The following is a 25,492-nucleotide window of genomic DNA, read 5'->3' on the forward strand; positions in this document are numbered from 1 at the left end:
TGGCCACGCTCGAGTCATTCAATGGCCTTTTTGGGGTGAGGGGCCCAAAACTGAACCCACTCATCGAGGGGCGGCCTCACCAGTGCCGAGCCCAGGGGTAAGGTCCCTTCCCTGTCCCTGCTGGCCATTGTTTCAGGAATAATGGCTGGGTTCAGGGCTGGCCCCGGAGCTTCCCAAGGCTGGAAACATGCCTCCTGCCACTGTGCTGAGCCGCACCTACCTCTCAACCACCCACAGCAACCACGCAGCACTAGAAAAGTTTTTATCCTACTACATAACTGTAAATTTGGTAATGACTAGGGTACAAAATCAGGTCAATGTGTGCCAGCTGGCTGCAGGGAAGATTACAGAGAATAAAAACAGAAAGGGGGAAGTAACAGCAGCAGAAGGGAGTACAGTCAAGCCGGGCAGAACCATCTCACCTTGTATCACAGTGTTACAACCAGTATCGACCAGCGACCTCCACCTGCCCCTGGTATTAGCCAAGCAGGAGGCAGCCACACCAAAGAAGCCCTATCCCAAGGGAAGTCCCTAATAAAGTCCCCAAACCAGCAACTGCCCAAGCTTCCCCCCAAGGCCGTATGTGCTTCTCACCCTCCCTTTGTAGCAGTTCTACCTATGGTTTTTGGATCAAAATGAAAGACCAAAATGTAAGTGCTCTCACCTTCCACAGGAGCGTAACATTCTTCTGCCTCCTTGCCGGATCTTCCACAATTATTCTCCAAAATTCAGGGCCTTGTAAGGGAGCTGCAAGTTTACAGAGTTTTGAAAGAACAGTGTCAAATCTTGGTCTGGAACTGGATAGACCATCAAAGCACCCTCCAAAAGTGCACGTACCTCTGATATCTTTCACCAGTGTATAGGCTGATCTGCTCCAGTTGCTCCAGTAACCCCACCCATCCAGCTCACGGCACCGGACCTGCACAACGTACTCAACACAAAGTTTCTCAACTTTTATCACAGCTGATCTTGTTGGTGCTTTTGAAACTTCATAAAGCTGTAAGAGAAGACAAAATATTTACAGTAAGAACAAAAGGCTGATAGAGTCCAAACCCCTGAGAATTAATCCAATGAGAAAGCGGCCTAATCAGTAATATTCCTTTGCTAGATAATGCAAATGCTTATAACTGTGATTCACTGCGTGCCACAAATTCCACAAAACTCAGCTAACCCACCGAACTGCAACAATTCACGCTTCAATCTAGATGACAAAAGACAGTACCTCCCATGCGATCTCCTTCCTGTTCACAGCATACCGAATCTGGAATTTAAGATCATTGTTTGTAAATAGTGGGTCTGTCCAGCTCACATTCAGCAGCCCAACATTCCTGGTGATTTCTGCTTTAACGTTGGACGGAGGAAGCGGCTTCACTAGAAAATTGAAAGAAAAAAAAAATTATTATGCCTGCACTGACATTTCTCACTAAATCCAACCATCGTGGTTTACTTTCTTCGCTCCCGAGGGTGGCAGGCACACCATGGCCTCTGCTATTCCAAGGAACGCCAGGCTGTAACACAAACGTAACAATCACCAATCCAGTCCAGCCCCGTCGCTGCGGACAAAAGCATTGCTGACTGAGAAAGGCAACGTTTGTCTAAAGGGAAATTCATTCTGATTCTGGTCCAACCTAAAATCACCAGAGAAAATCTTAAGTTGAAATGTCAAAACCAAAGTTTCTTACAGAATACAGATTTTATTTTTAAAAAATTTAAATAAATCCATGGGGAAGTTTCCGTACATTTCATTTTAATTTAAACCACAATAGTTTCTAATTGCTTCCAGCACCTGGCACCTCCCCTGGTCCCAAGGGCCTGGCAGTGATGGGCTGCAGCCCTGCGGAAAGCAGCACACACACAGCGCAGCCATGCAGCTCCTGGGAAGGATGGTGACAGACTAAGGATTAGTGGAAATATTAGTTAAGTTTTTGTTTTACTAAGAGGAAATTCCAATGAAATTGAGCTTCTCCAGCAGACTGAACACGACTGCCACAAAGCCCTAGTTTGTTAACAAAGCATAGTTAGAATAAACTTGTTTTGACTAATTAGATGGTGAATGAGGAGAAAACAACAAGAAAATTAAATAAGCTTTAAATTCTGGGTGGGTTAGAACGAGCATGTTATGGTTTACTATGATACAGAGCAGCTGTCATCCAGCGTAGGAAAATTTTATTAATTGCTTTTTATTTAAAGTGGTGATTCAAATAAACCAGACTTGTAAAGTTCTGCTAGAACTCCTCGGTGGGCAGCACTGCATAAAGCTGGCACCCCTGCCCAGCAGAGCAGGGCCAAGGGCCGCAGCCGCCGTGTGACGAGGTGCCAGGCCCTGCTGGCAAACTGCCGAAGCACAGACACCCACCAGCCCTCCCACCACCCTCCTCGCCCACACCCAACAGTTCTCTCATCGTCTGTGAACTTGCTTGTCAAAAGTGCACAAAAACTCCTTTTTGAACAAGACAGGGGCAACCTTGGAAACCACCAAATTAACAGTAAGAATAATTCCCATACCCCACTTGGATGTGATGCGCTGAACTTTGCCTTTCCTTCCCGTGACATTCACTTTTGCTTACTCTATTTAAAATTTGAAATGCAAAGAATAGTTTGGTTTTAATTTACATTCTCCATATGCGTGCTTCCCCCACCCAGAATAGATGTATTTAATTACACTGCTTCATCTCCTGTAGCGCCTCTGTGGTCGAGCTGCCATGTTTTCCCTCTACATATGTTCACATTTGTGTCCAAAAATCACAGAGTCCAGTGAATGCTCTGAGTCACAGACCAGATAATGAGATGTGCTTTGGACATTTCGCAGTGTCTGAAAACACTCAAGACACTGTTCCTGCCTCTTGGTTTTATACAAATTTAAGGGATCTGCTGTCACAAAAGAAGCTTTGCAAAAGCATGCAAGGGCATGAACAGTCCCTGTGGTTTTAAACAAATACATAACTGTGTAAGTAATACACTGGATCAGAGTATAAACTTAACAACTAACTGAAGACTTGAGAAAAATCAGAGAACCTTAAAAATGAGGCTGCCTTTTTGAATGTAATACTTGCATTTTCTGCAGGTGTCTTTGCAAAACACCCAAGAGGATAAACATGCAAAACTGGATGTTTCACTTTAGAGGTATTAGCTGCAGTTACAATCTGCTCCTGTGCTGAGCAAAATGTATGGAAATAACATTTAATCCAACCTCTTTCAGAAGGCAGTATCAAAGCTCTTAGGTTTCTATGTTCTTTCCATAATCTAATTTATTTAAAATGCTGTGAAGAAGTACTTTACCTACACCGTATAAGGAATGAAATCCAAGGTCACAAGTGAAGAAAGACGTGCACGAATCTCAACCTACCCACATCTGCTGGAACGACACAAGTTGGTGAAGACTCCAGAGTTCCTAGTAAGTGTTTAAACTCTATCCACATGGTATATCCGGATAAAAGAAAAATCGGCTGAAATGTGCATTCGTAGGAATGATTCTTCTGTAAATGGCATTCTTTCACCTCTGATTTTGGAGAAGTACTTGGAAAGTCAGAACAATAAATTCTGCTCCTTAAAAGAGAGAAAACAGCACTTAATTAATAAATGTCAACTAGAAGCTGCTCATGGCATCAGTAAAATAGAACTCTGAAAGCAATTAAAACAAATGGTGTCACTGGAACCATCTGGGGTTTTCTGATTATTATTTGGACAGATCTTGAACTTGCATCTGCACTAAATGGATAAATAACACTGCAGCGTTAATCCTCAAAGCTTTGGCTCTTAGTCTGAAGAAAATAGGACGTGGAAGCTCTCCCCAGTGTAAAATCTTTTGGTATGAGGCTAACAACAGGAAGAAATGGGTATGACAAGAGCAGGCATCTCCAAATACTCATAAACCATGTAACTTGAGTGGTATGTATGAGCAACAAGCATAGCAAGGCAGACCTCCAGCCAAGAATAGGCCTTTTCAAATACCAGCTGCCATCCAGGGGGAAGCTGCCCCACAGACCCATCAGACGTGCATAGTGAAGTCTCCAGGGGATGGAAATCCCCTAAAAATATCCATTTGGGAGGGTGGCATTAAAATCCCCCATACAGTCCATAACGCATCTGGCAACAGAAGAGAGGAGACCCGGACTCTGGATAAAATGGCACCGGACATCTTATCAGCGATGGAAAGGAAAGTTTTCACATTTCTCCTGATTTCTCCTAAGCTTGTGCAGGGCTCAGCTGTGTGGTGAGCGTGGCCAGATCGGGTATTAGTTACTCAGCTGAACCGCAAAGGTTACACTTAGCTGAATCTCTCCTCTTCCCGCCGGCATAGCCAACACTGATTAAACTGGTGCCTTGTGCTTTGAAGGTTTAGCTCAGCGTTCTCTGCTTTCGCTGGATGATCATTTCTGCACTGTTTCTGTTGGCAGCACTGACTGTAGAGGAAGAGTAGTAACAACCCAACGAAAACAAAACACCAGCAGCAAAGCTATCACACCACATTACTGTAAGCCCTGGATTTCATCTGTAAAATGTCACTGCAGCAGTAACTAAGAGGAATAGCTGTGTGCTCCTGGAAAACCTGACGTGTCTCATGTGGATGCAACACATCTGACTTCCAACTTGCATCATGAAGACGTGCCCACGTCGAAGCAAACGCTACCAACCCCAGTGTATTTATGGTGCCTCTTACAATCGAGCTTGGGCAATGAAAAAACCTGATCATCTCATTTGGTTTCAAGCTTGTAAACGTTCAAATTCTTTTTGTGTTTTTGCTCCCAGCGAGCAATAGAATGTTATGCAAATGATACTGGTGTTTTCATAACTACAATTTTTTTAAGTCTTCAACTTTTTGGGAGTCGCTACATTCATGTGGTCCCCCATGATTTTTTTTTTTTTTTTTTTTAAATTTTTCCTCTTTCAGATCTTGCTATTAACAAACCAAAAAAAAAAAAAAAAGAGAACAAAAAGAAAGATCGCCATAAATACAGCATCTGGGAAGCATTTTCAGTCTGTATTCACATGCGCTGCTCTAGCAGGAACACTGTAAGAAATGTACAGTTTATCAGTTTATATCAGAACACAAGACCCTTAGCTAAACCTGAACAGTGAAAAAGTGGGAACAGTAAACATGGCAAGAGCAGCACAGTTTTTATTTCAAGCTCTCTGCTCAGCAGGACACTCATTATATTCCCATTGTGAAGACAGTCAAAACAAAACCTACCTTAGCAGTCAGCTAGTCATTAATCCTACCCTAAAAGCCTCCCTCCGCTTGAAATCTCAAGCATTCCAGTTATTACTTTAGTCCACAGACTCCTGAGAAATATTCACCTTGGTACTATGAAAGTTCAAAACTTCAATCCACCTCCAACAGAGGAGACAGTCCAGCTTTCCAAAGGATTAGGCCCTCAGGGCCAATTTAAGCTTGTTTGCCAAAACTTCTGAATATCCAGTCCAGCAGAGCAGTAAAAGTAAAGAATTCTTCCTCAGGAAGGGCTGTCTGTCTGTCTATCTTGTTTATGTAAAGACTAACATGGTTCTAGGAAACTCCAAAGCTCAACAGATTAATAACTCAAAGGGATTTTTCAGTTTTGTGGTAAAACATTACTGTAACAGGCAATGTTTGTGCACATGAAGGAAGATAAGGATGATCCTACCACTGATTTAATAACCAGGTTTGTATTTTGCAGACAACAATGTGTTTGCTCCACACCACACCCCAGTTCTCCTGCTCCATCCAAAGACAGACAAAATTAAACCAACTATCTGAAAACAAGTTAGGCCAAAACCAAAACCATGAAAACTAAGAGTTGCTCTCTACCTTCATAAGGCAATATTCATTTTATGAGCTAAAATCTGATTCTCTCTTTACAAGCAAGAATTTTTCTATCTGGAATAAATTCAATTCCAGCCCTGTATTTTTATCTACTGTCTGTATATAGAAAAAAAGATACAGAATTATAGAAAAATCGAATATTGAATGGAGACCTGAAGAGGACCCACATCCTACCTCCATCTCAAAGCAGGGTTAAATTCAAAGCCAGACGAAGCTGCCCAGGATCTGTCCAGTCGAGATCTGAAAGTCTCCAAGGACAGAGATTCTACAGCTCCTCTGGGCCACTGCTCCGTCACTCTCACTGTGAATGGGTTTTTTCCTTATTTCCTTACAATTTTCAGACACAAGCAACTAGAAGAATAATTTTTTTAACTGACAAAAGCAAACACATCTACTTTAAGGTGACCAAACAGCATCTACAGGCTTTACAAACACTGGAAAACATCAAAAATAGAATGCACGTTACATACTCGAGTATCTATGGTTCCCTTTCTGCACATGTGGTTAATACCTCTGGAGTTCCAGCTGGGAAAAAGTCCAGCTTGCAGAAACCGAGCACATTTTATAATCACATCTATTCAGCATGATTTGTGTAACTCCAGGACAAAGCTTTTCAAACATAAAGAGTGAGTTAAAAGCTATACCTACCTGTGGTATCTTAACTGCAAGGAACTCCCCAGGAGCAAAGTGTTCGGGTTCACAGCCCATCTGCAAGTCATTTTAGTTAAGTATCCATCCGTTTCACACGTGATGTTGATATTCACATCTAATTAAAACACGTTGAAACTTTATTAATAAAGATATAATTGTTTATACAAAGAAAATGCATTACAAGTCATAACTGCTCAATAAAAGCTAACTGGAGGTTAAAATTGAAATATTCTGACCTCACTAAATTAAAATGCACCAAAATTATAATTTAAAATTATCTGGAATCTTACCTACTACATATAATTCAGCGTATCTATGATGACATTCCCTATTTTGGTGACAACAGTATAATGCGTTATAGAAGAAACTTCCTCTAGGTTTTGTTGCTTTCAAGTTGAAAAGAGTAACTTTGCTTACACGATCATTCACAAGCGTATACTGACTTTCTGGGATTTCTTCTGCTAAATTCAGCCACCAAACAATCTTCTTGGACACTACAATCTTGGTTTTGTTTTTATAGATGCAATGAAAGGAAACGTTAGAACCAACACTGGTCAGTATCTTAGGAGGGAAGTACAGGACTTCAGCTACACAGAAGGGGAAGAAAAAGAAAAAAAAAATCCATTAAGATTAGAATCTGAATTTAAAAAAAAGCATAAAAGCATATGTCAGTAGAAAATTATTATTATTATTATCATCCAGTTGTATTTCTAAATTTCCTACTTCTTAATTACTATTAACAACTATAGGGAAATAAGCCCGTGACTGTCTCCCTCTGTAACTGATGTTTTTAAATTCTGATAAACATAATCTTTAACATCCTGAGGCAAACAGGAATTAAATGAGCAGAAAATCACTGGAGGGTACAGTGAAAGTGATACACAGCAGCACAGGGGAAACAGGGAATCATATGGGCTCCTGGAAATGAAATCTTGGGAAACTAGATTAACATTGCTGCTTTTTACTCAGGCCATTTTTTTTAAACCATCAGATCAGCCTATTTAAATACTGCAACAACCCAGAAAGTAACTTGTTTCACAGACACATACACCACAGATTTAAAATCATCATATTGTCCTCAGATAAAAGCGAGAGAAGATCCAAATAAGAGAGGAACGATATTTGGCATTGGGGAAAAAAGTAAAATCTTTCTGAGCCCTGCAAGGATGTTGGAATCATGTTAGCTGAAGCATTAGATTTTGAGAGAATTGCTATTCAGAACCGGGGGAGAGGGGACAGAAAAAAATAAATTTAAAAACAATCAAACAAAAAAGCCCCCACCAAACAACCAAAAAAAAACCCAAACAAAAAAAATGAACCCTTCCAGTAGTTACCACTCCTGCTCCTGTTGGAAGTCAGCAGGAGATTAATGTCTCAAAAACTTGTTTTACAAGCTCAGCAGTGTACTTAATACCAAATGGCAGCAGTGACACAGTCAGTAATTCACCTAGGCATAAAGACACTGGATTTGCAAAGCGTGTAAACACACATAAGCTCAGCCTCAATGAGTCAGGTCCCGAGGGAAGCTACAGGTGTTATACACCTGCTGTAAAGGAACAGTTTGCCAAAGATCAACCCAAAGCCAGCAGGAAAATCCTTAATAGGTCAGGTTTGCTTTCCATGGTTGAGGAAGCACATCAGCTATTTTCAGGATTTTTCAAAAATAATGGTTTCTCAGCTAGCAGAGGAGACTAGCAATACTGTCATCGCCAAAGACTTTAACGTTAAATAGAAATGAGAACACAAACGGGTCAGCTGTACAAAACTGTTAAGTGCCTGATGTCAGGGTTTACTCTCAGGGTGTCGATGTGTTGCCGTGAAGGCAAGGCTGCTGCTCCCCTGCTCTTCCCCCAGCTCAGCACAACACCAGCCACTGGCACAACGTGCCAGCTCGAGCTTCCCACAGAGAAGAAAGAAATTAATCCCTCTATGCTGCCATCAGGTTTGTCACAAGGGGATTTATTTGCTGATGAGATGTAGGTTTAATACAATTACACATCCTGTAACAGGCTTAATAAAAAAATAAACAACCAGTATCTATCGCACCTCTTTTACATCCAGATTTCTCAATACACTCCTAAACCCTTCCTGAAAATATGTGTATATGTGTGTGAGAGAGAACATGTGTATTTACTCCCCCAAAAAGTCTCAAAAGTTATATAGTTCTATATACATATGTACACACACACATTTTTTTAAAAAATTATATATATGTAGATATAAATCCAAGAGACTAAGGGTCAGTTAGGCCTCTAGTCTACAATATAACCAGACAACCTGTGTTTCATGCTCAATTGCCACGGGGGTCTGTGTGTTTCCAGCTTTCTCAGAAGAGAGCTCCTGCAGAGCTCACTGATGCCCTTGGTACTTGATTTAGGTACATACATTACACTTCTTAGCACACAGTAAGCAGGTGTGTGTGTAAATGCAGGAGTAAAGCTCTAGCATTGTCATGCGAGAGTTCACAGGAGGCCTGTGACAGCACAGACCAAAACACTTCCTGTTAATCATAAGCAGAACATGGAAAAATATGATGCAAAAAATCCTGAAATCTTTAGGCTGACCCAAAGCAGCTCAAAGTGAATCTGGATAATTGATAAAGGATTTGCCAGACAAAATTCCCTTCCCTTCCTACATGTCCGTGAATAGTGAGCCATATAAAACCTATCACTTTAGCAGGAGCTATGTCGGTGTAAGAGAGCTCAGTAAATCGTAAGAGCCCTTCACCCTGTCCAGGGGAGCTCTTACTGTGTGCGACACGTCAGGAACTCACCCTATTTGGGTAGTAAACTGATTACAGCATGTAAGATTATATGCTTAACACTAAAGCCACACGCTTTAAAAAAGCATTTAAAACCGACTGACTGGGGCTATTATGCAGTTTATGAACGGGGCTCAGCAGAACAATCCAAGATGGATTATGTTAAACCAACAAACCCAAAACTGTTCTGCGCTAGTTCAGCCACAAAGCCTCGTACTAAACTAAAAGTTAGAGAAAGCACTGGGAGAAAAATCTTGTATTGACTAGAGGTTAAACGCTGCCAACTGCCTTCTGATATGGAAAAACTCTTTGAAAAAGAGCTTTTTTCTGGGTCTGAACAGGTGCTTGGTGAGCAACAGGGCCAGACAAGGAGGTGTCGTGGAGCTGACTGGGCAGACTACATGCGTTAGCCCAGAACTCTTCAAATGCAAGTCCTGTACAGAGGAAAGAGCAGCATCACAGGCAAACCCATGCAGAAAGAGAAGCAGAAGGGAAAAGAACTGCCACAGGATTTTTCAGCCCAACTGATGTGTACTGTCACTCCCTGTGTAACGCATGCTCTCAAGTACTCATTCCACAAACCAAACTAGGAAATCATTCCCATTCCAAAAGACTTCTTCCTGCACATAAGCGACTGCATGTGACCCACCTCCCAAGCTGAGAGGATACGGTGTGCTCCAGTCACTCCAGAACCCTGGACCACGATGATTCCTGCACCGCACTTGAACTAAGTATGACGAATCAAACAGTGTGCTGTCTATGGCCAGGGAGGTTTCTAGCACAACGTGAACCACCTGTCAGGATTATCAGAAGCCATTATTGTTGTATAATGAAACAGGAAAAAGAAAAAGACAGAAGGAACCAAAACAGATTAGTCTAGAGAGTAGATTTTAGGTAGCAAGTTGGGTAAAAAAAAAAAAAAGCTTTTTTAAATTTACTCTAAATCTGAATATGGTAGAGGTTGCACACCTCTGTGGAAAACGTGTTATTTCATTATGGACTGCTAGTTAGCAGCTGCTTTTTATTCTAGAGCCAGTTGCATGGTAGCGACAGAAAAAGCAATTCGCTAATAAAAGCTATGAATATTAAACACATACACATGTATCATGGAACTTGGGGTTTGCTGAGAGAGCTTTGCCTTTAGACTTCATAGAATATTTGCCTTTAGATTTCACAGAATCTAGCATTTTATCCAAAAAGAATGGGGTTTGTTTGTATGGCCCAACAAAAGACAGGTCATCCACCAGCAGGCAGTGGCTCTCCCGGAGTAACAGGGGCACAGCCCAGCATGCCAGCTCCACCACACTCCACTGGCACTTGCCAGGCTCTGCTGGACACACCAGCTCTGGAGAAACCAGTGTTCCAGGCCCAGCTCCCCACACCAGCCACCAGAGCCACTGCCCAAGGACAAGGAGGGGGTAAGAAATCCTGGGCTCTGGAAGAGACCCACCGACCTCCACCGCTCAGTCATAAAACAGAGCTGACTCACCTGCCAAGCATTTTGACCTGAATTTGCAGAGATCTTCACTTCATACCGAAGTGGGTATGGCATCAGCACAGGGTCAGACCAGCAGACCTTCACTTGACCTTTCTCTGTCATTTCTAGATGCAGGTTCACAGGAGGTTCAGGCTTTACTGCAGACAAATTAATTGACAAGTTTACCACTAACTTTATTGCCCACCACTACTGGTGGTAACGGATCTTTACTGATTCAAAAGTCTCTTTCACACCTATTCTTTACACTCAGTTTCCAAGAGCTGCTCTACAGTTAGTGTATGACAGAGTAATGCTGTGTAATATCGCCAGAGAAGTGTACCCTGGCACTGTTAGTGAGTTATCAGGACATGCTGTTTGACCTAATGTTTGCTTTAAAATGACATTAATTTCTTGCCTTGGGCCATGATTCTTCCCAGCAACCAAGCACTAACTTATTTGTTTTGCTGAAAAGAGGAGTGAGAGGGATGGAAATGCTGAGCAAAGCAATTTAATGTCTCCTTAGGAGACAGGAAAATGTCCTCATATTGTACACAAAGAATTTCTAAATGCTCCCATACCCTCCACAGTTATTATGGTTATGAAAGAAGGTCTCCAAGGAGAGCTACACTAGGGCAAAGTAAAAATGGTGGGTTTCAGGAATTTCCCGCAAGGGTGAAGAGAAGTCTCTGGAGAGGGAAACGATGGGCAACAGAGTGATGATCAGGGTTACATTCACTCTTCCCTCAGACAAAGGCAAGGAACCTAGATCCGACTTTGACCTGTTCCTGAGACCTTTTCAAATCACTGTGTAAGCAGAGTGTCTGTTGGTTGACCTTGTCCTCATTCACAGCTCTGAGTTTGTCTGGAATCTCACTCAGTTTACCAAATACCTGCTATTATTTTCTGTACAAATTCACTATGCTATGTCCGATCCTATTTCAGTATTACTTACATACCATCTCAAAGCAATTAACTTAATGAAGACCAGCAGGAAGTGTTTTGGGAGGAGGCATAGCTTTTATAACAAAAGTCAGGAACTTTTACATCACACTTTCATGAATCTTACAATACAGATAATGATGTCTGTTCTACTGATGCCAGCTGTTCTACTAAGATCGTCTATAAGCAAGTGCGACTCTACATTACACAAGCATTCATCATTTTACTTTCAAAGTGATTTTTAATTGAGCTAAATCCTGGCAGAACATATACTAATATTATGCATTTTTAAAACTGACTTCACTAAGCAGAACAAACTAATTATGTCATTTTAAATACTGGCAGACACCACTCTGAATTTTTAATTTTTGCCTATAGCAGAATTTAAAAGCAGCATGATGAAAAATGCAACCTCTCATCTTCAAAACTAGTCCACATGGAGACTTTTAACTTATTCTGTCTGCAAAGCCCAGCAGTTTGGAAGAAGTTTATAAAATTTCTATTTTTTTCCCTGCAGTTGACAGAATCCCTGCCTTTTAGAAATCTGCCAAGCTCTGCAGCAACTGTGCATACTGAATAGCAAAACGTCTCAAATTCATAATGTCAGTATAGTTTGAACTTGATTAAATACAGAGGAATGTTTTCCAACTTGGAAAATGCTGGTAGTGTATGTCTAAGGAAGAAAGCATCAGGATGACAGAGCTGCTTGAGAAAAGAGATGGGTTTATTTGCTAAGTCACTTCAGGAACAGCTTTTTTTCCCCTCACTTTTTAAGCCCTCAGCAACACAGCCAGATAAACTCCACCACTGGCCCAGCCTCAGGCACAGAGAGGTGCTGATGAGAAACGGAAGCTCGGGTATGTCGACAGCCTGGGCTCTGCTCAGTATGGTTTTGTGCTAGAGCCCAGACAGGCATTAGGCAGCTAAGAAATGTGTACAGCACCACCCTGAGCAAGCGAGACAGCACCGGCGAGCCTCTTCCTGTTCTGTCTGTGCCCTCCTGCTCCAGAGGAGACATCCTGATGTTGTCCTCCAGGAAAAAAGGTTTAAAATATAGGTCATACTTACCTATGTCTATGGGTCTGACTGACATCAAAGGTGACCACAGAGGTGTCACATCAGCCATCACCTTCAGCCACAGGATGTAGGTGTAGTTGAGTCCCAGGGAAGGCACGAGGCACTCACACCCGTCATACGCCCTACAGTCGCACTCGGCAACCGTGACAGGCCCCCTCAGAGAGCTCGTGGATCCATCTCCCACTGACAGCTCTGATCTGCAAGGGAAAAAACAAACCACAGAACCAAACGAGACGGTATTTCTTTCTATATCGCAACAGAGAAGAGTTTGTCCATCTGGATAAGGTTTATTTACAAAGAGGAAAAAAAAGAAAACAGTAAAAAAGGCAGTGATTGCAACCAATTGCTTTTACTTTGCTGCTTCCCCTTTTTAATTGGTTTTCAAGTAAAGTAGTTAAGATGATTTCACTGCAAGTATTCCTAAGGTTTGACTTTAAAACAAATGTGCTACAATACTAGATGATATTAGTCAGACTAGTTTCTGATTCCTGAGGATAACTATTACTAGATACTTCTTAGGCACATGAAGTTAGTTTACCTTACGGTGGATTAACTGGCAGCTCTGCCACCCCCGTAGAGATTATGTTCTAATTCCTATTCATGAGGCACTGAAATAAAATCTAAACAATTTAACATTGCTTCCAGCTTCTGCTACAATTAAGCATTACAAGTAATATATTAATCAAAGACAATCACTCAAGTGAAAAACAAGTTTTGGAATAACTAAAAGCTAAAGAACTCGACCATTCATAACACATTTTAATACGTATTTTCAACAATTTATGGTATCTGGGAAAAAGAAAAAAAAAAAAAAAAAAAAAAAACACCTGTATTCTTCAAAAGTCTTAACACTGTGTAGTTAATTCCAAGATAAGGCTTTAATTATTTTTATGTACAGCATGTTTGTCTGTTAGATAGTCTGATGTTTCCTAGGAAAGCAAATTATTTACTCACACACATTACTACTGTTGTCTTGGACAGGCTCATGGAAAGTATTTAGTAAGTAACTCACTGATTCTGCTTTTATTGCCTCTTAGAGTAAAGCTCATGGGACTATTTTTGACTGAATGTTCAGATGTCGTTTCAAGGGGATTTTTTTTTGCCCTTTTTTTTTTGTTTTGTTTTAATTTCTTTTAACACTCCTTCCTTGAGAGTTTAACATAAACAGTTTTTGATTACAGAACCCACTGCAAAAATTGTACGGTCTAAGATAAACTTTTGAAGTTTTAAACAACTAATAGCTGCATGAGCATAATATATGTTTCATAAACAGTTTAATCAGGTTTTCTAATATGATTTCAACACATTTTAAATGAAATAAATGACAAAGCAGCATATACTGATACAAGCAGACATGCATTATGTCACTTGATGTTAGTAAACGTTTTGTAGGATACAAAAAGAACATATGCATTCATGCTGAAATACAGGCCATGACATTTAGTTTGTGTGTCTAGAACACACACAATTTTCCTTCAGTCAACTTGAAGAAGCAGCATGAAGACCACCCATACTACTGCCCATGGACACATCAGTACAACAATGCTTTTCAGGTATGTTTTACTGGCATTTTTAGAGCAAGCCTCGTGTGTATGATTACGCTTTTATACATGTTTTTAATCTCCAGTGACTTTAGACAAACGATTCTTGATTTATGAAACACAGAACACAGTGGGCACAAAGCTGCTTCTCTACTGAGAGCAATCAGCAGTTCCCCAAGTGTTCTTCATCCCCGTCTCTAGTTCACAGATATTCTCTGGGCTCTTTCAAACACAGCCACACATAATGATGTGCTGCAGGTATTCAGTGACACAGGTCTCCTTAAGGTAGTGAATGTAAGAGTGTGAATACTTTGTGGCCAAACTTCTCACAGAACCAAAGCCAAGACAAATCCTGACAGTTAAACCAGCCCAGATTCTTTCCTGCTTTTGACATTTCATCCTTACAAAAAAAAAAAAAAAAGCTTATGTTTTGGATTGTTCTGTAAGTAATTTTGGAATTATTTCTGTATAGCAAGGGTTTTATTAATTCAGAGAAATAAACTGAAGTTAATAGATTAAGAACTTTTCTGTAAAGGTTTTAAATAGTTTTACAGTTGGTATGACCCACTGTAACACTAATTCAGGGAGGGCAGAGAACTCTACATCGGAGGAGAAGAAAGGACAAAATTTTCTCCTTGTTTTGGTTTTAGCCAACTTGGTATACAGTACATTTAATGGACTGTAGAGCACGGGAGAAATGGGTGTGACTCACTGATCTGGTTACCATAATCTGCCCTACTTAGGAAAGGTCAAAAGCTGAGGAGAGGTTGGAAGCAAACAAAGGGCTGATGAGTTATGGGGAAGAACACGTGCAAATTGTGCTGACTGAGGCCGCAAGGGACCCCACAGCATAACCACGGGGATCTCCCTGGATCGTGGCCCCACTCCTCTCGTTGTTCATGGATCAACACACACACATTATACATCCACCTTGTCTTTAGGACACTCTTTGAAGCTGGTAACAAAAGGATTTTCAATAACGCTATTCCCTTGTAGCACCTGTACTCTGAAGTAATGAGCCCATAACCTACGTAGGTTCTATATGAATATATACAGATGAATATGCAGTTTAAACTTATTTTACAGTCAGTCAGTACTGACATTCCTAAAACAATTTTTACCAGGAGTCACAGACATGGGAATTATAGAACCTTATGCTGATGATATCTGGCAGACATACAGCTTTTAAATCACTTGGACTATTCTTGTTTTTACAGTTGTGGCTCCACTTCCTTCTCCTGAATTTCCTTTCAAAGACTTCACAGAATTTTCTTTTAAGTTTCCCTGCCTTCTATTGTTGCTCACAGACTTTATTAGTCTCAAAAACCCCACAATCCATCCATAAGAATGTAGTCGTCTCATCAAACAGTGTCTTTAATGTGATCTATCTGGAAAGCAGTTACTACTACACCACCCTCCCCATCTTTCTCCTAATCATTATTTCAATTTCTCCTAATAATTATTTCAATTTTTAACTGTCAAGAATTTTGAAAAAATTTCTAATTTTCAACTGCACCCAGAAGACCACTTGTGTATACAGGGAAAAAAAAATTGCTAGAGAGCTCCTGCCCATGTTGTGTTGTGCCAGTACTGTGTTTCAGAGGCCATTTATTTGGAAGTAAACAGGCACAGGTTGTTGTTTCTCCCTGCTCCCACGGCACAAGCCTTTCCATTTATTTCCTGTACAAAATGCTGCGTGTAGGACTGCAAGTGTAACTGGAGGAAACCCTGTGGCTCCACGCCAGGCAGGCCTTCCACCCCCTGTGACAGAGAATTACCAGTATTTCACATCTATGCTGCAGACATCTCTCACAGCTCCCTGCCTCTGCAGGCAACCAGGGCAGAGCAAGGGGAGAGACCAAGCTACGTTACCAGATGCCAGGTCCACTCCCAGAGGAAGATATCCAGGGACTAGGAAACAGGGTGATGAGCTCTGGATTTCACAGGGACTGGGGTAAGAGAATGCATCGATGGAGGACACAGTCAAGAGGGGCCTCCACGTCAACTTATTCCCTATTGTCAAGCCTGGGCTAAATGTATGAGAGCTAATTACAAGCAAAACAACAGAAAAGCAAAGTGTTCTGGGGAACTGCGGCAGCCTGGGATTGCACAAGCAACCGGTCATCTTCAGTTTGGCTACAGATGATCCAGTCACAGAATAACCATTGTTCCTAAACTATAGATACTGACTTTAGAGCATCTTACGCTTACAAAGCCCTCACAAGTTCAGGAGAGGTCGGTGCTTTCATTCAGTGGAAGAGGAGGATAAATTTTGGGTAAACTTAAAGCAACAGGCTATTAAAAACTGGAGTTTTCCATCACACTTGCAGCCCACTGAGAGAAGCTATAGATCCTGGTTCAACCAGCACTTTACATCACACAACAGTGATCAGATCTAAAGCCAGATCCAAGTTTTGGTGAGGCGAGGGAAAGATGGAGGGCTTATAAAATATGTGACTATACACTCTGTTCTCATTCCATTTTATAGTGCTGGCTGCTAGAATTGAAGATTTGTCTTGGCACAGAGAGGTAAGCAAAAACCAGGTAGGTACGAAGCATATGAACTTGTGTGAACAGATTACTGGAGCCCAACTCAGAGATTCAACAGAAAACTAGTGAACTGGACTTCAAGTTTTAATGGCTGGTAGGGAAGGGAGGGGCAATGTGCAAAGACAATATGACTTGAGGCTGGAAAAATGGGATTAAAGCATGAGACGCTGCAGAAGAGGAAAAAAAAAAAAATACTGCCTGCCCTGAACCACAGAAGTAACTGACACGACAACAAGGGCATGTGCCCAAGGCTGGATTTTCTTTTCCATCCAAACACCACACTTTTCAGTTGTGCACAGATAGTCCTTTTAGACCTTAACACTTCCTAAATGTTTTGTATTTTGGTGCATAATTCAACTATACTTCAGGTGTTGTTACTTATGCTAAATTAATCTGTGGCCCTGTGGTGAACTTTTAGACTTTAAATCAGACTCTGCAGAATGTCTTTACTGAATTTCAATTTCTTGCAATTGAAACGCCTAACCAAAAACCAACAGTCAAATTTGGTTTAGGAAGAAATACATGATCTTCTACAATTCCTCTGATATCAGAAGTAGCACACCATATTTAGTAGCTATTATGAGGCGTATCAGAAAGATGGGCACCATTGTAACTCTGCTTTCAATATTCCTATATCCTGTGTTTGTGCAGGTGCTCCCTTTATCGGGAATTGACAGAGCAAAGCTGTCTGGTGTTCCAAGGATTTTCAATAATTATATCTCAGTGTAGCAGTAGCTCTAGGACAGCTCACTGTATAACTGATGCACTCAGCCAAGCCACCAGTCTTGAGGCACTCTGCATGATTTATCCTTAAAAACATGGGAGCCTAGGCCCAGAACTAAAGGAGAGCCTCCCAGGGACTTCAAAGAGGTCAGAAATATGAGTACACCCTATACATCACTACCTGCTGAAAGGAGAGATTGTGTCAGTGCTCAAAATTAAACTGGGAGCATTCATCTGTGTCACTACGAAAGGAACCCTAAGGCTAAGTGATTTTAGTTAATGTAATTAACCATCAGGGTTTACAGCATCCCTATAATACATAAAACTGGAGAGATCACTGAGTTTTGGTAGGCAATTAACCTAATTTGTCTAATTAAATTTCAGAATAATCTTTCTCCTCCCAAAGTCATGCTGCTAGGGAAGGTAAAAACCCCATCACTACCCTGGCTTGAGGCTCTTACAGAATACTGTCATAGCTCTCTTTGGGATAGAACAAAACATTTTATTTTCAAAGGAACTTGGTATCAGTTACAAGCAGGCAAACTGGATGTGTCAAGTAAGAGGATACTTCTTTAATGCTGAAAAAATTAAAAGCTGTGGAGGATACAAGCTTTTTTGTTGTAGATTCTTCTAGGTCATTATTTTTGTACATTGCCTGTCCTATATGTGAGAATTCTGGCTCGATCTCCAGACTCCCAGGGAGTAACACATGCCAGGAATGCATATTTTTAAAACTGGGAATGTTTTCAAGGTATTTTGGCTCATGTGAATAAAATGTTAAGGTACCAGCAAGCCAAGAGGGAAAGCTGTCACCTTACCAAAATCTGAAATGCTTTGCTAGCTGTTCCCCCATAACATAGGGACCCTAAACGAAAAATATTAGTATGAAACCCAGGGAGTGAAACAAGTTCTCCAATGTCAGGGACTGCACTGCATCTCACCTTTACAGCAAAAAGTAATCAAATACAGAAATGCCACAAGGACTCTAGTGAGTCTATAGGGCCTGCTCTCATAAATTGCACGACACTTACTGAATTCCCTTTGTAATACAAAGAACCTCTTCATCCCAGCTGGGACTCCAATCTGTTGTTCCATGGATATTAGGCATACCAAAAAAACGCAATATAGAGATTACTGGCCTAGAATTGCTGGCAAAGATTTTTCTATTGCAGTTGAGACTGGATGGAACAAGAGGCAAAGTCAGATCTACTTCTCCCACAAACACACGTGTAATGGCACTTCAGAAATCAAACTAATGAGGAACGCTGGAAATGGGAACCCACTCAAAATCTGATTTCAGCTTTTAAGTATTACGTCAACTACACAACCATATTTATTACTAGTTAATATACTTGCTTTCTACCCTGAATGCAGGGATAATTTGTGGCAAGTGATACCTGGCTTTTTAAGCAGAAGTCATCACCTGTAAATTCAGCTAATTCAACTCTCTATGTTTAGCCTATTTCCTAAGGAAATGAAGTCTGTGCATTCACACCATTCCTCCCAATCTATCAGCAATTCAGAAAAAACAATGTGGTTTTGTCAGTGGAATCAAATAGATCTTTTTATGATCCAATCAGGCAGGTCATGTCGAGAAGCCGGGCCCACCCCCCAGTCAGGACAATTACCACTGATCACCATTCCAGAGAATATTCACCACGCTGACAACTGTCTGGGCGGGTGTCTCTCAAAGGCATCGATGTGATTCGAGCAGCACTTGGCATTGTATTAAATGCTAAGTAACATAATTACTTCTAGAGAGAGAACATTACAGTCAAAAGCATAAAAAAGGCAGAACCAAGATCACAGCTTTAAAATTAAGAAATTCTAACAGTCTGCTGGTTTTAGCTGGAGTAGAGTTAATTTTCATCATAGGAGCTACTATGGGGCTGTGGTTTGGGTTTGTGCTGGAAACAATATTGATAACTCAGGGATATTTTCCTTTACCACTGAGCCCTGCTTACACAGAGCCAAGGGCTGTTCTGCTCCCCACCCACCCCACCAGCAAGGGGGCTTGGGGGGCACAAGGAGCTGGGAGGGGACACAGCCGGCACAGCCGACCCCAACGGACCCAAGGGATGTCCCAGACCATATGGCCTCGTGCTCAGCGTATAGAGCTGGGGAAGAAGGAGAAGGGGGGGACGTTCAGAGTGAAGGTCTTTGTGTTACTAAGTCACCGTTCCGTGTGACAGAGCCCGGCTGTCCTGGGGATGTCCGGGCACCCATCTGCCATGGGAAGTGGGGAATGAATTCCTTGTTTCACTTTGCTTGTGTGCATGGTTCTTGCTGTCCCTATTCAATTGTCTTTATTACAACCCACGAGTTCTCACTTTTACTCCTTCAATTCTCTCCCCAACCCTGCCGGGGGGAGTGAGCAAGTGGCTCTGTGGGGCCTAGCTGCCAGCGGGGGTTAAACCACAACAAACAGCAAAGATATTTTAGCAGGTCAACACTGATTTCATTAAAGCATTTTAAGAAACATGGGAAGGACAGAGGAGGGGACTCTCCACTCCAACCATTTCTCTTCCAAAGACAGAAACATAAACTTTCCATACTGTCCAAGATCATTTTTAGGTAAGACAAAGGTATGTAACGTACCACCTGCTTGCAAAGCTAACGCTACCACTGTGCTGCAAGCTTGAGAGGCCAACGGTGATGTTTTAGAAAATGCTTTCAGATTGCTCATGCTAATAGTGACAAATTTAACAGAGTCTGTACTTACACAGCATATAAAAGATTAACCTTCAAGCTGGCTCTCAAGTACAACTTCAAAAACCGCAGGCTACAAACTAACAGGTCCAGCTTGCCTTTAATCCAACATTCAATGTTCCAATTTGAATCTGAACAAAAGAAAGGGATTAAACATTTGTGAACTATATTAAAACAAAAAAACCCAACTGAAGAGCCAGGATAAAATTCACTCACAAAGAGAGGACAAGTAACATATTCCTGAAGGTGAGGCTGGACCACAAGTGTGCAAATATTTACGACTAAGCCTTGCTAACTGGCTAGCAGTATATGCCCTTAAACACTCCACTGCTCGGAGACTGTGGTTTACAGGGGGAGAAAAAACAGCCTCAGAAAAGAATAATTCCACCTAATCCATGTACAGATATTTACTAAGACATCACAATTCAGGCAGAAAAGATGGCACTTGCTCTCCATCTCCCCCGCCTCCTGAAGGAGTTTAGAGCCCATATCCACAAAAGTATTTAAAATATTTCTCATAGTGTCTAAGCACCTTTGAAGATCTGGGCTTGCATCCTCATATGCAGCGCTACATATTTTATTCAGAATTCCCTTAGAAAGACAGCCAACTTTTTTTTTTTTTTTCCCCCTTTTGAAACTGTGTTATATAAATTCCTTCATCTTCCACTACAGACTTCTGTGAGGAAGGATTTTACCATACTGTGTTGTCTGCTCTGGATAAAAAAGAATACCCATTAATACAACCCACACCCCCACCTCCCAAACAACAAAAACCCCCAACCATTTCTTGAAGTAGTAGTAACTTCTTATGCCCTTAAATTGAAAACCTACCTATTTCCTGAGAAGCAGAGATACTTATTTCTGAAGGAATAAACTTCCTTGCTTGCATGCTTGCTCTGTACAAAGAACAATCAATGCTGTTATCACTCCAAAGGCAACACAGAAAACTTTCTTCATTCATTAGCGAGGGAGGCTTGGTTTCGGATGCTCCATGCTCCCTCCTCAAAGCAGACCAGCTCTCTACAACTCCAGTGGAGAAAGGACTCACAAATGTCTCATTCAGCAGCATACAAGGTAATGTAAAGTTTCTGGGAGGAATTTGATGGACCATACAGTGGGCAACTGCCATTTGAAGAAAGTCTGCAAATATCAAAGATATCACAAATAAAATAAAAAGTTCGTATTACTTGACAGTGAAAAGGGAGCGGTTGAGGTTATACAGAAACATGTTGATTACATAAAAATCGGACTATTTCCAGGGGCTATTCTCCTCTGAGTTACAAAAAAAAATTACTAACAACATCCCCTCTGAACTGGCGTCACAACTGACGATGTCAGCCTTCTCCACCAAAATCACTACACCTCACTTTCTATTTTCCTAACTTCTTGAAATTGGTCAAGACCAAGACCATAGGGGAAGCATCTCTTTGGGGTAAACTGCTTTACATTAGTTCAAAATACAGCAAATCCCAAACCTAAACTGAAACACTATAGAGGGATGAATCTCATCTCCCCCTGCAGTGCTGGGGCACTTGCAAACCAGCTCTTGCAACACAGCTCTGTTACTGTAGAAAAAATAATCCCATTGTAAATATAACACACAGTCATGCTGTAACTGTTAAATACCAAAGAATAGTATTACAAGAATATATTACTGGATGTAACCTCACAACCCCAGGGCATTATCTAGGAAATGAGATGTAGGAAAAAAAAAATCTTTTCCATCAGACTTAGATTCTTCAAAATTGTTCTGACCACATTTTCTTGGTAAATCAGCGCTTGAATTACACAAACAATGATTTGAGAACGATAAGCATGTCGGTTTTGGAAACAGCTTACTGTAAAACACCGCATGAATTTCAAAGATTAAAGCTCTAGTTACAGAAAGGCATATGGGTCATTTGTGCACTTTGCATTTAGCTTTTCGCTCACTAAGGCCATAAATATTTTAAGCAGTTCATGAGATAGAAATTAATTGGTGCTCTATGCCTTGCAACAGCCGAAGAAAACCAGAATTTCTCTAGCACTGATTAATAGAACATAAGCTAAATAATATAAAACACAAAATGCAAGCTTTTAAGGAAGTAGGGGCATGCTACCTTAAAAGCAGACACTGTGTTACTACGCAGCGTTTCATTCTCTCTTGACACAGAAGGGTCCTGCTCTTTCCTCCTCTCTCACTTAAGAGTTTGTGCCTCTCTAAATATCAGCTTCATTAGGCCTCCTGGCTGCCTGCAGAGCATTCAGTTGACCAAACAGACTCTTAGTCCATAACACATGATTTAAAAAGGACAAATAAGTGTCATGACTGCCTGTGAAGCAGGACAGACAGTTATCCTACTACCCAATTCAGGGAGTCAGCTGGAGGGTGGGAAGAGATTCCTGCCAGTCATCGCTTTTTCTAAAGCACAACTGCCCCCTCACATATCACACCAGACAACCTCAGAAGATTAATTAAATCCTATAAAGTCAAAATGTGTGCAGCTACTTACCACTTCTGCAGAAGTGTTAAAAAAAATAAAAAGAACTATAAGGCACTACAATACAAAGCATTTAGCATAGGATTGCTACAGCTCTTACCTGCCCGTTAATAAGCTACAGTATAACAGTTCTGTCCATGACACAGACTCACAGGAGGCCACCACTGAGTTCTGTCCCTCAAAGAGCAGCTTATTCCTTGTCCGGGTTAACAGGGCTACAAAGATGCCAGCCACAGCTATTTGCTTATTTGGAATCAGATGGAGATGGCCACTCAATAGATAACAGTGACCTGCAATCATTACAGGCCATCAGACAGCAGCAAACTGCTCTGAAGTCTAATGAAAACTCCCTCAGGCATCCAGGTTTTCTAATTAAAAGGTACAGAGTATATTTAGATTACACAAGGTATTTAAAAGAAGAATGTCAACAGTGCACTATTTGATATTGAGTAGATAAAGGTACATATATAGAAAGATTAAAAAATGTACATGTATACAGAAAAGATATATAAAGATGCATACATATATAGAAAAGATATAGAAATCTAATGATTTATTCATTTTTTGTGAAGATACAAGATGACACAAATTTTGAAACTACACTGGGTTACAGCATCTGCTTTCTCCCTAAGCATCATCACCAGAAGTCTTCAAGTATTTATAAATTTTTTTTTTATTTTAATCAAAAAACCAAAAGGCAAATACCAGCTGTCCCTGAACAGCATGCACCAACACTGTTACAGACATTTCCCAATTAGAAAACCAGTTTATTCTATCTGACATTTGCAGTTAATTGAGCACCCTTTAACAGCACTGTGCACACGAAAGCAGGAATGTCAGCTACCTAAAAAAGCTCAAACTCAAAATGACACCCTGGCTACGCCAAAATAAACAGAAACTTTGAAGCTCTGATGGAAGCGGGATTTTCCCTTCTGCTTTCGGACTTGTTAGGGTAACCAAACAAATCGCCCATGAACTTTTACCTTATCAATTTTTGACTGGGGCATTTATTTGAATGAATCTTGACTCATCACATACTTTCTACAGGTGTTTCCTGATCTTAAAAGCCAGCTGCACTGCTTTTGGGGACAAGACACACCGGCACAACCCTGAGAGTGTCAACATTTCAATTCCACACAATGATAACATCAGGTCCTCTGTATGTTCTAGATGCGTGTTGTGATACTAATCCAGCAGCATAACTTGACATACCACTGTAAAACAGAAATGGCGATTACTCTTCATTCTACATAATTTCCAACTTTTTTTAGTAACTTACCCAAGAGCATAAACACAGACAGGATGATTTGCCAATACATCTTTTTTTGTAGAGCTGATCTGAAAAACATATAGAAAATTAGCTGAGAGCTGACAATTGTCAGTCTATTATATCACTATGGTTTCATTTTTGTGCACTTCAGTCAATTTAATATCCACACCTTTGTAAGCAGAAAGGAAGAACAAAATCAGAACATCATTGAGAAAAAAGCATTGCTTAGAATATCAATTAAAAATCCGTACAGCTCTTCTTTCATCATTAGAGTTACCTAGTACCTCATTCCTTCAGGCTTTTGCTGATCATTGTTCACTTTCTGGGTTTGGTCATCTGAAAGGCACTATGAAGCCAAACAAAATGCCCAAAAGATACTCAATTTTTAAAGTGCAGCATACACAAAAGCACTTGGGCACCCATTTCAGCAGTGAAGACTTCACTAAACTTTACAGTAACTGCTCTTTCATTTCAGGTACTTTGTGGGTTTTTAAAATTTTCATCCCATAGTTATATAAATTCTGTTAAAACCCATATACAAGCATTTTTATACTTTTAAAAAAGCTCAGTTGAGGATATCAGAGCAAAACACACAGACTTTGGTTGCCGCTGTAGTTACTCTGATCTGAATGATTAGTAAAATACACAGCTCAAGTCAGACAGAGAATGCTGGGGCAAGAAATAAGATTTAGGGAGTCCCTCCAAAGTATTCACATTCCTTAAATATTTCTGAGAACCATTTCCTTGAGAACGTCTCTGCTGCCAAAGGAGCTGGTGCCAATGCAAGGTAATCCACTGGCCTTTCAGTCTGGGGGTGCATGTATTGTACTACTTATACATATGAGATGTACAGCCTACTGTGGTGGGACAGGCTCTGTACCAGAAGGAAAACGTTATGTGAGCACAGAAAACCAGAAGGAGAAAAAAAGGGTGACTCCTTCCTGGGTCTTACAACTCCTATCAGTGCACAACCAGGAGTCCATCCCCGTTGGTCACCCAGGGCAGCACCTCAACAAGCCCCTGCAGAGCAGAGGGTCAGTCCCACAGAGGAACCAGCAGCTGCCAACAAAACCAAAGAATCTGGTTACAATAAGGAAAGCCACCCTCTGCTCAGAGCTATCCCTCCTCTCCCTTTTGCCCTCACCACAGACTTTGATAGGATCATCCCGTGCCCCTGAGGCTGCTTTAAGCCCTGACCGTGGCAAGGCAGAGGTGATTCAACAGGCATTGCTGTTTACCTAAAGCAGAAGACAACTGACCAGTGAAGTTACAATATTTCAGTATTCTCATTTTTTTGCAAGCTCTCCCACAAGGAAAGCCCTTGCAAAATTTAGCTGGAGCTGGAGACAAGCCATTTCTTCAACACAGACCATCTTCATTTTGGTCTGCAAAATGAGTCAGTTCTATCCACTTTTCTCCCCATTCCCCTGGGATATAATGAGTATATTTTAAGCTACATTTTGAGCAGTTAAAAGAGGAAAGCTCAAAATTTCAGAGGCAGTGCTTCAGAA

The 25,492-nt window shown here is 41.0% G+C and overlaps 1 protein-coding gene across 1 annotated transcript in view; it reads right to left on the reverse strand.

Annotated features, from left to right (window-relative positions):
• The window catches only part of LEPR (leptin receptor), a 31,043-nt gene extending 7,013 nt beyond the window's left edge, over positions 1-24,030 (reverse strand). Inside the window, 12 exon segments of the mRNA XM_026854472.1 lie at positions 665-747; positions 838-997; positions 1,223-1,371; positions 3,347-3,546; positions 6,452-6,569; positions 6,745-7,041; positions 9,865-10,009; positions 10,705-10,850; positions 12,700-12,905; positions 20,245-20,362; positions 21,063-21,371; positions 23,991-24,030. Coding sequence (XP_026710273.1) covers positions 665-747; positions 838-997; positions 1,223-1,371; positions 3,347-3,546; positions 6,452-6,569; positions 6,745-7,041; positions 9,865-10,009; positions 10,705-10,850; positions 12,700-12,905; positions 20,245-20,362; positions 21,063-21,371; positions 23,991-24,030 — 1,971 coding nt within the window.
• Between the last annotated feature and the right edge of the window lie 1,462 nt (positions 24,031-25,492).

This window comes from Athene cunicularia (genome assembly GCF_003259725.1).
Source record: "Athene cunicularia isolate RWA chromosome 8 unlocalized genomic scaffold, athCun1 chr8_part1, whole genome shotgun sequence".
Lineage (NCBI taxonomy): Eukaryota > Metazoa > Chordata > Aves > Strigiformes > Strigidae > Athene > Athene cunicularia.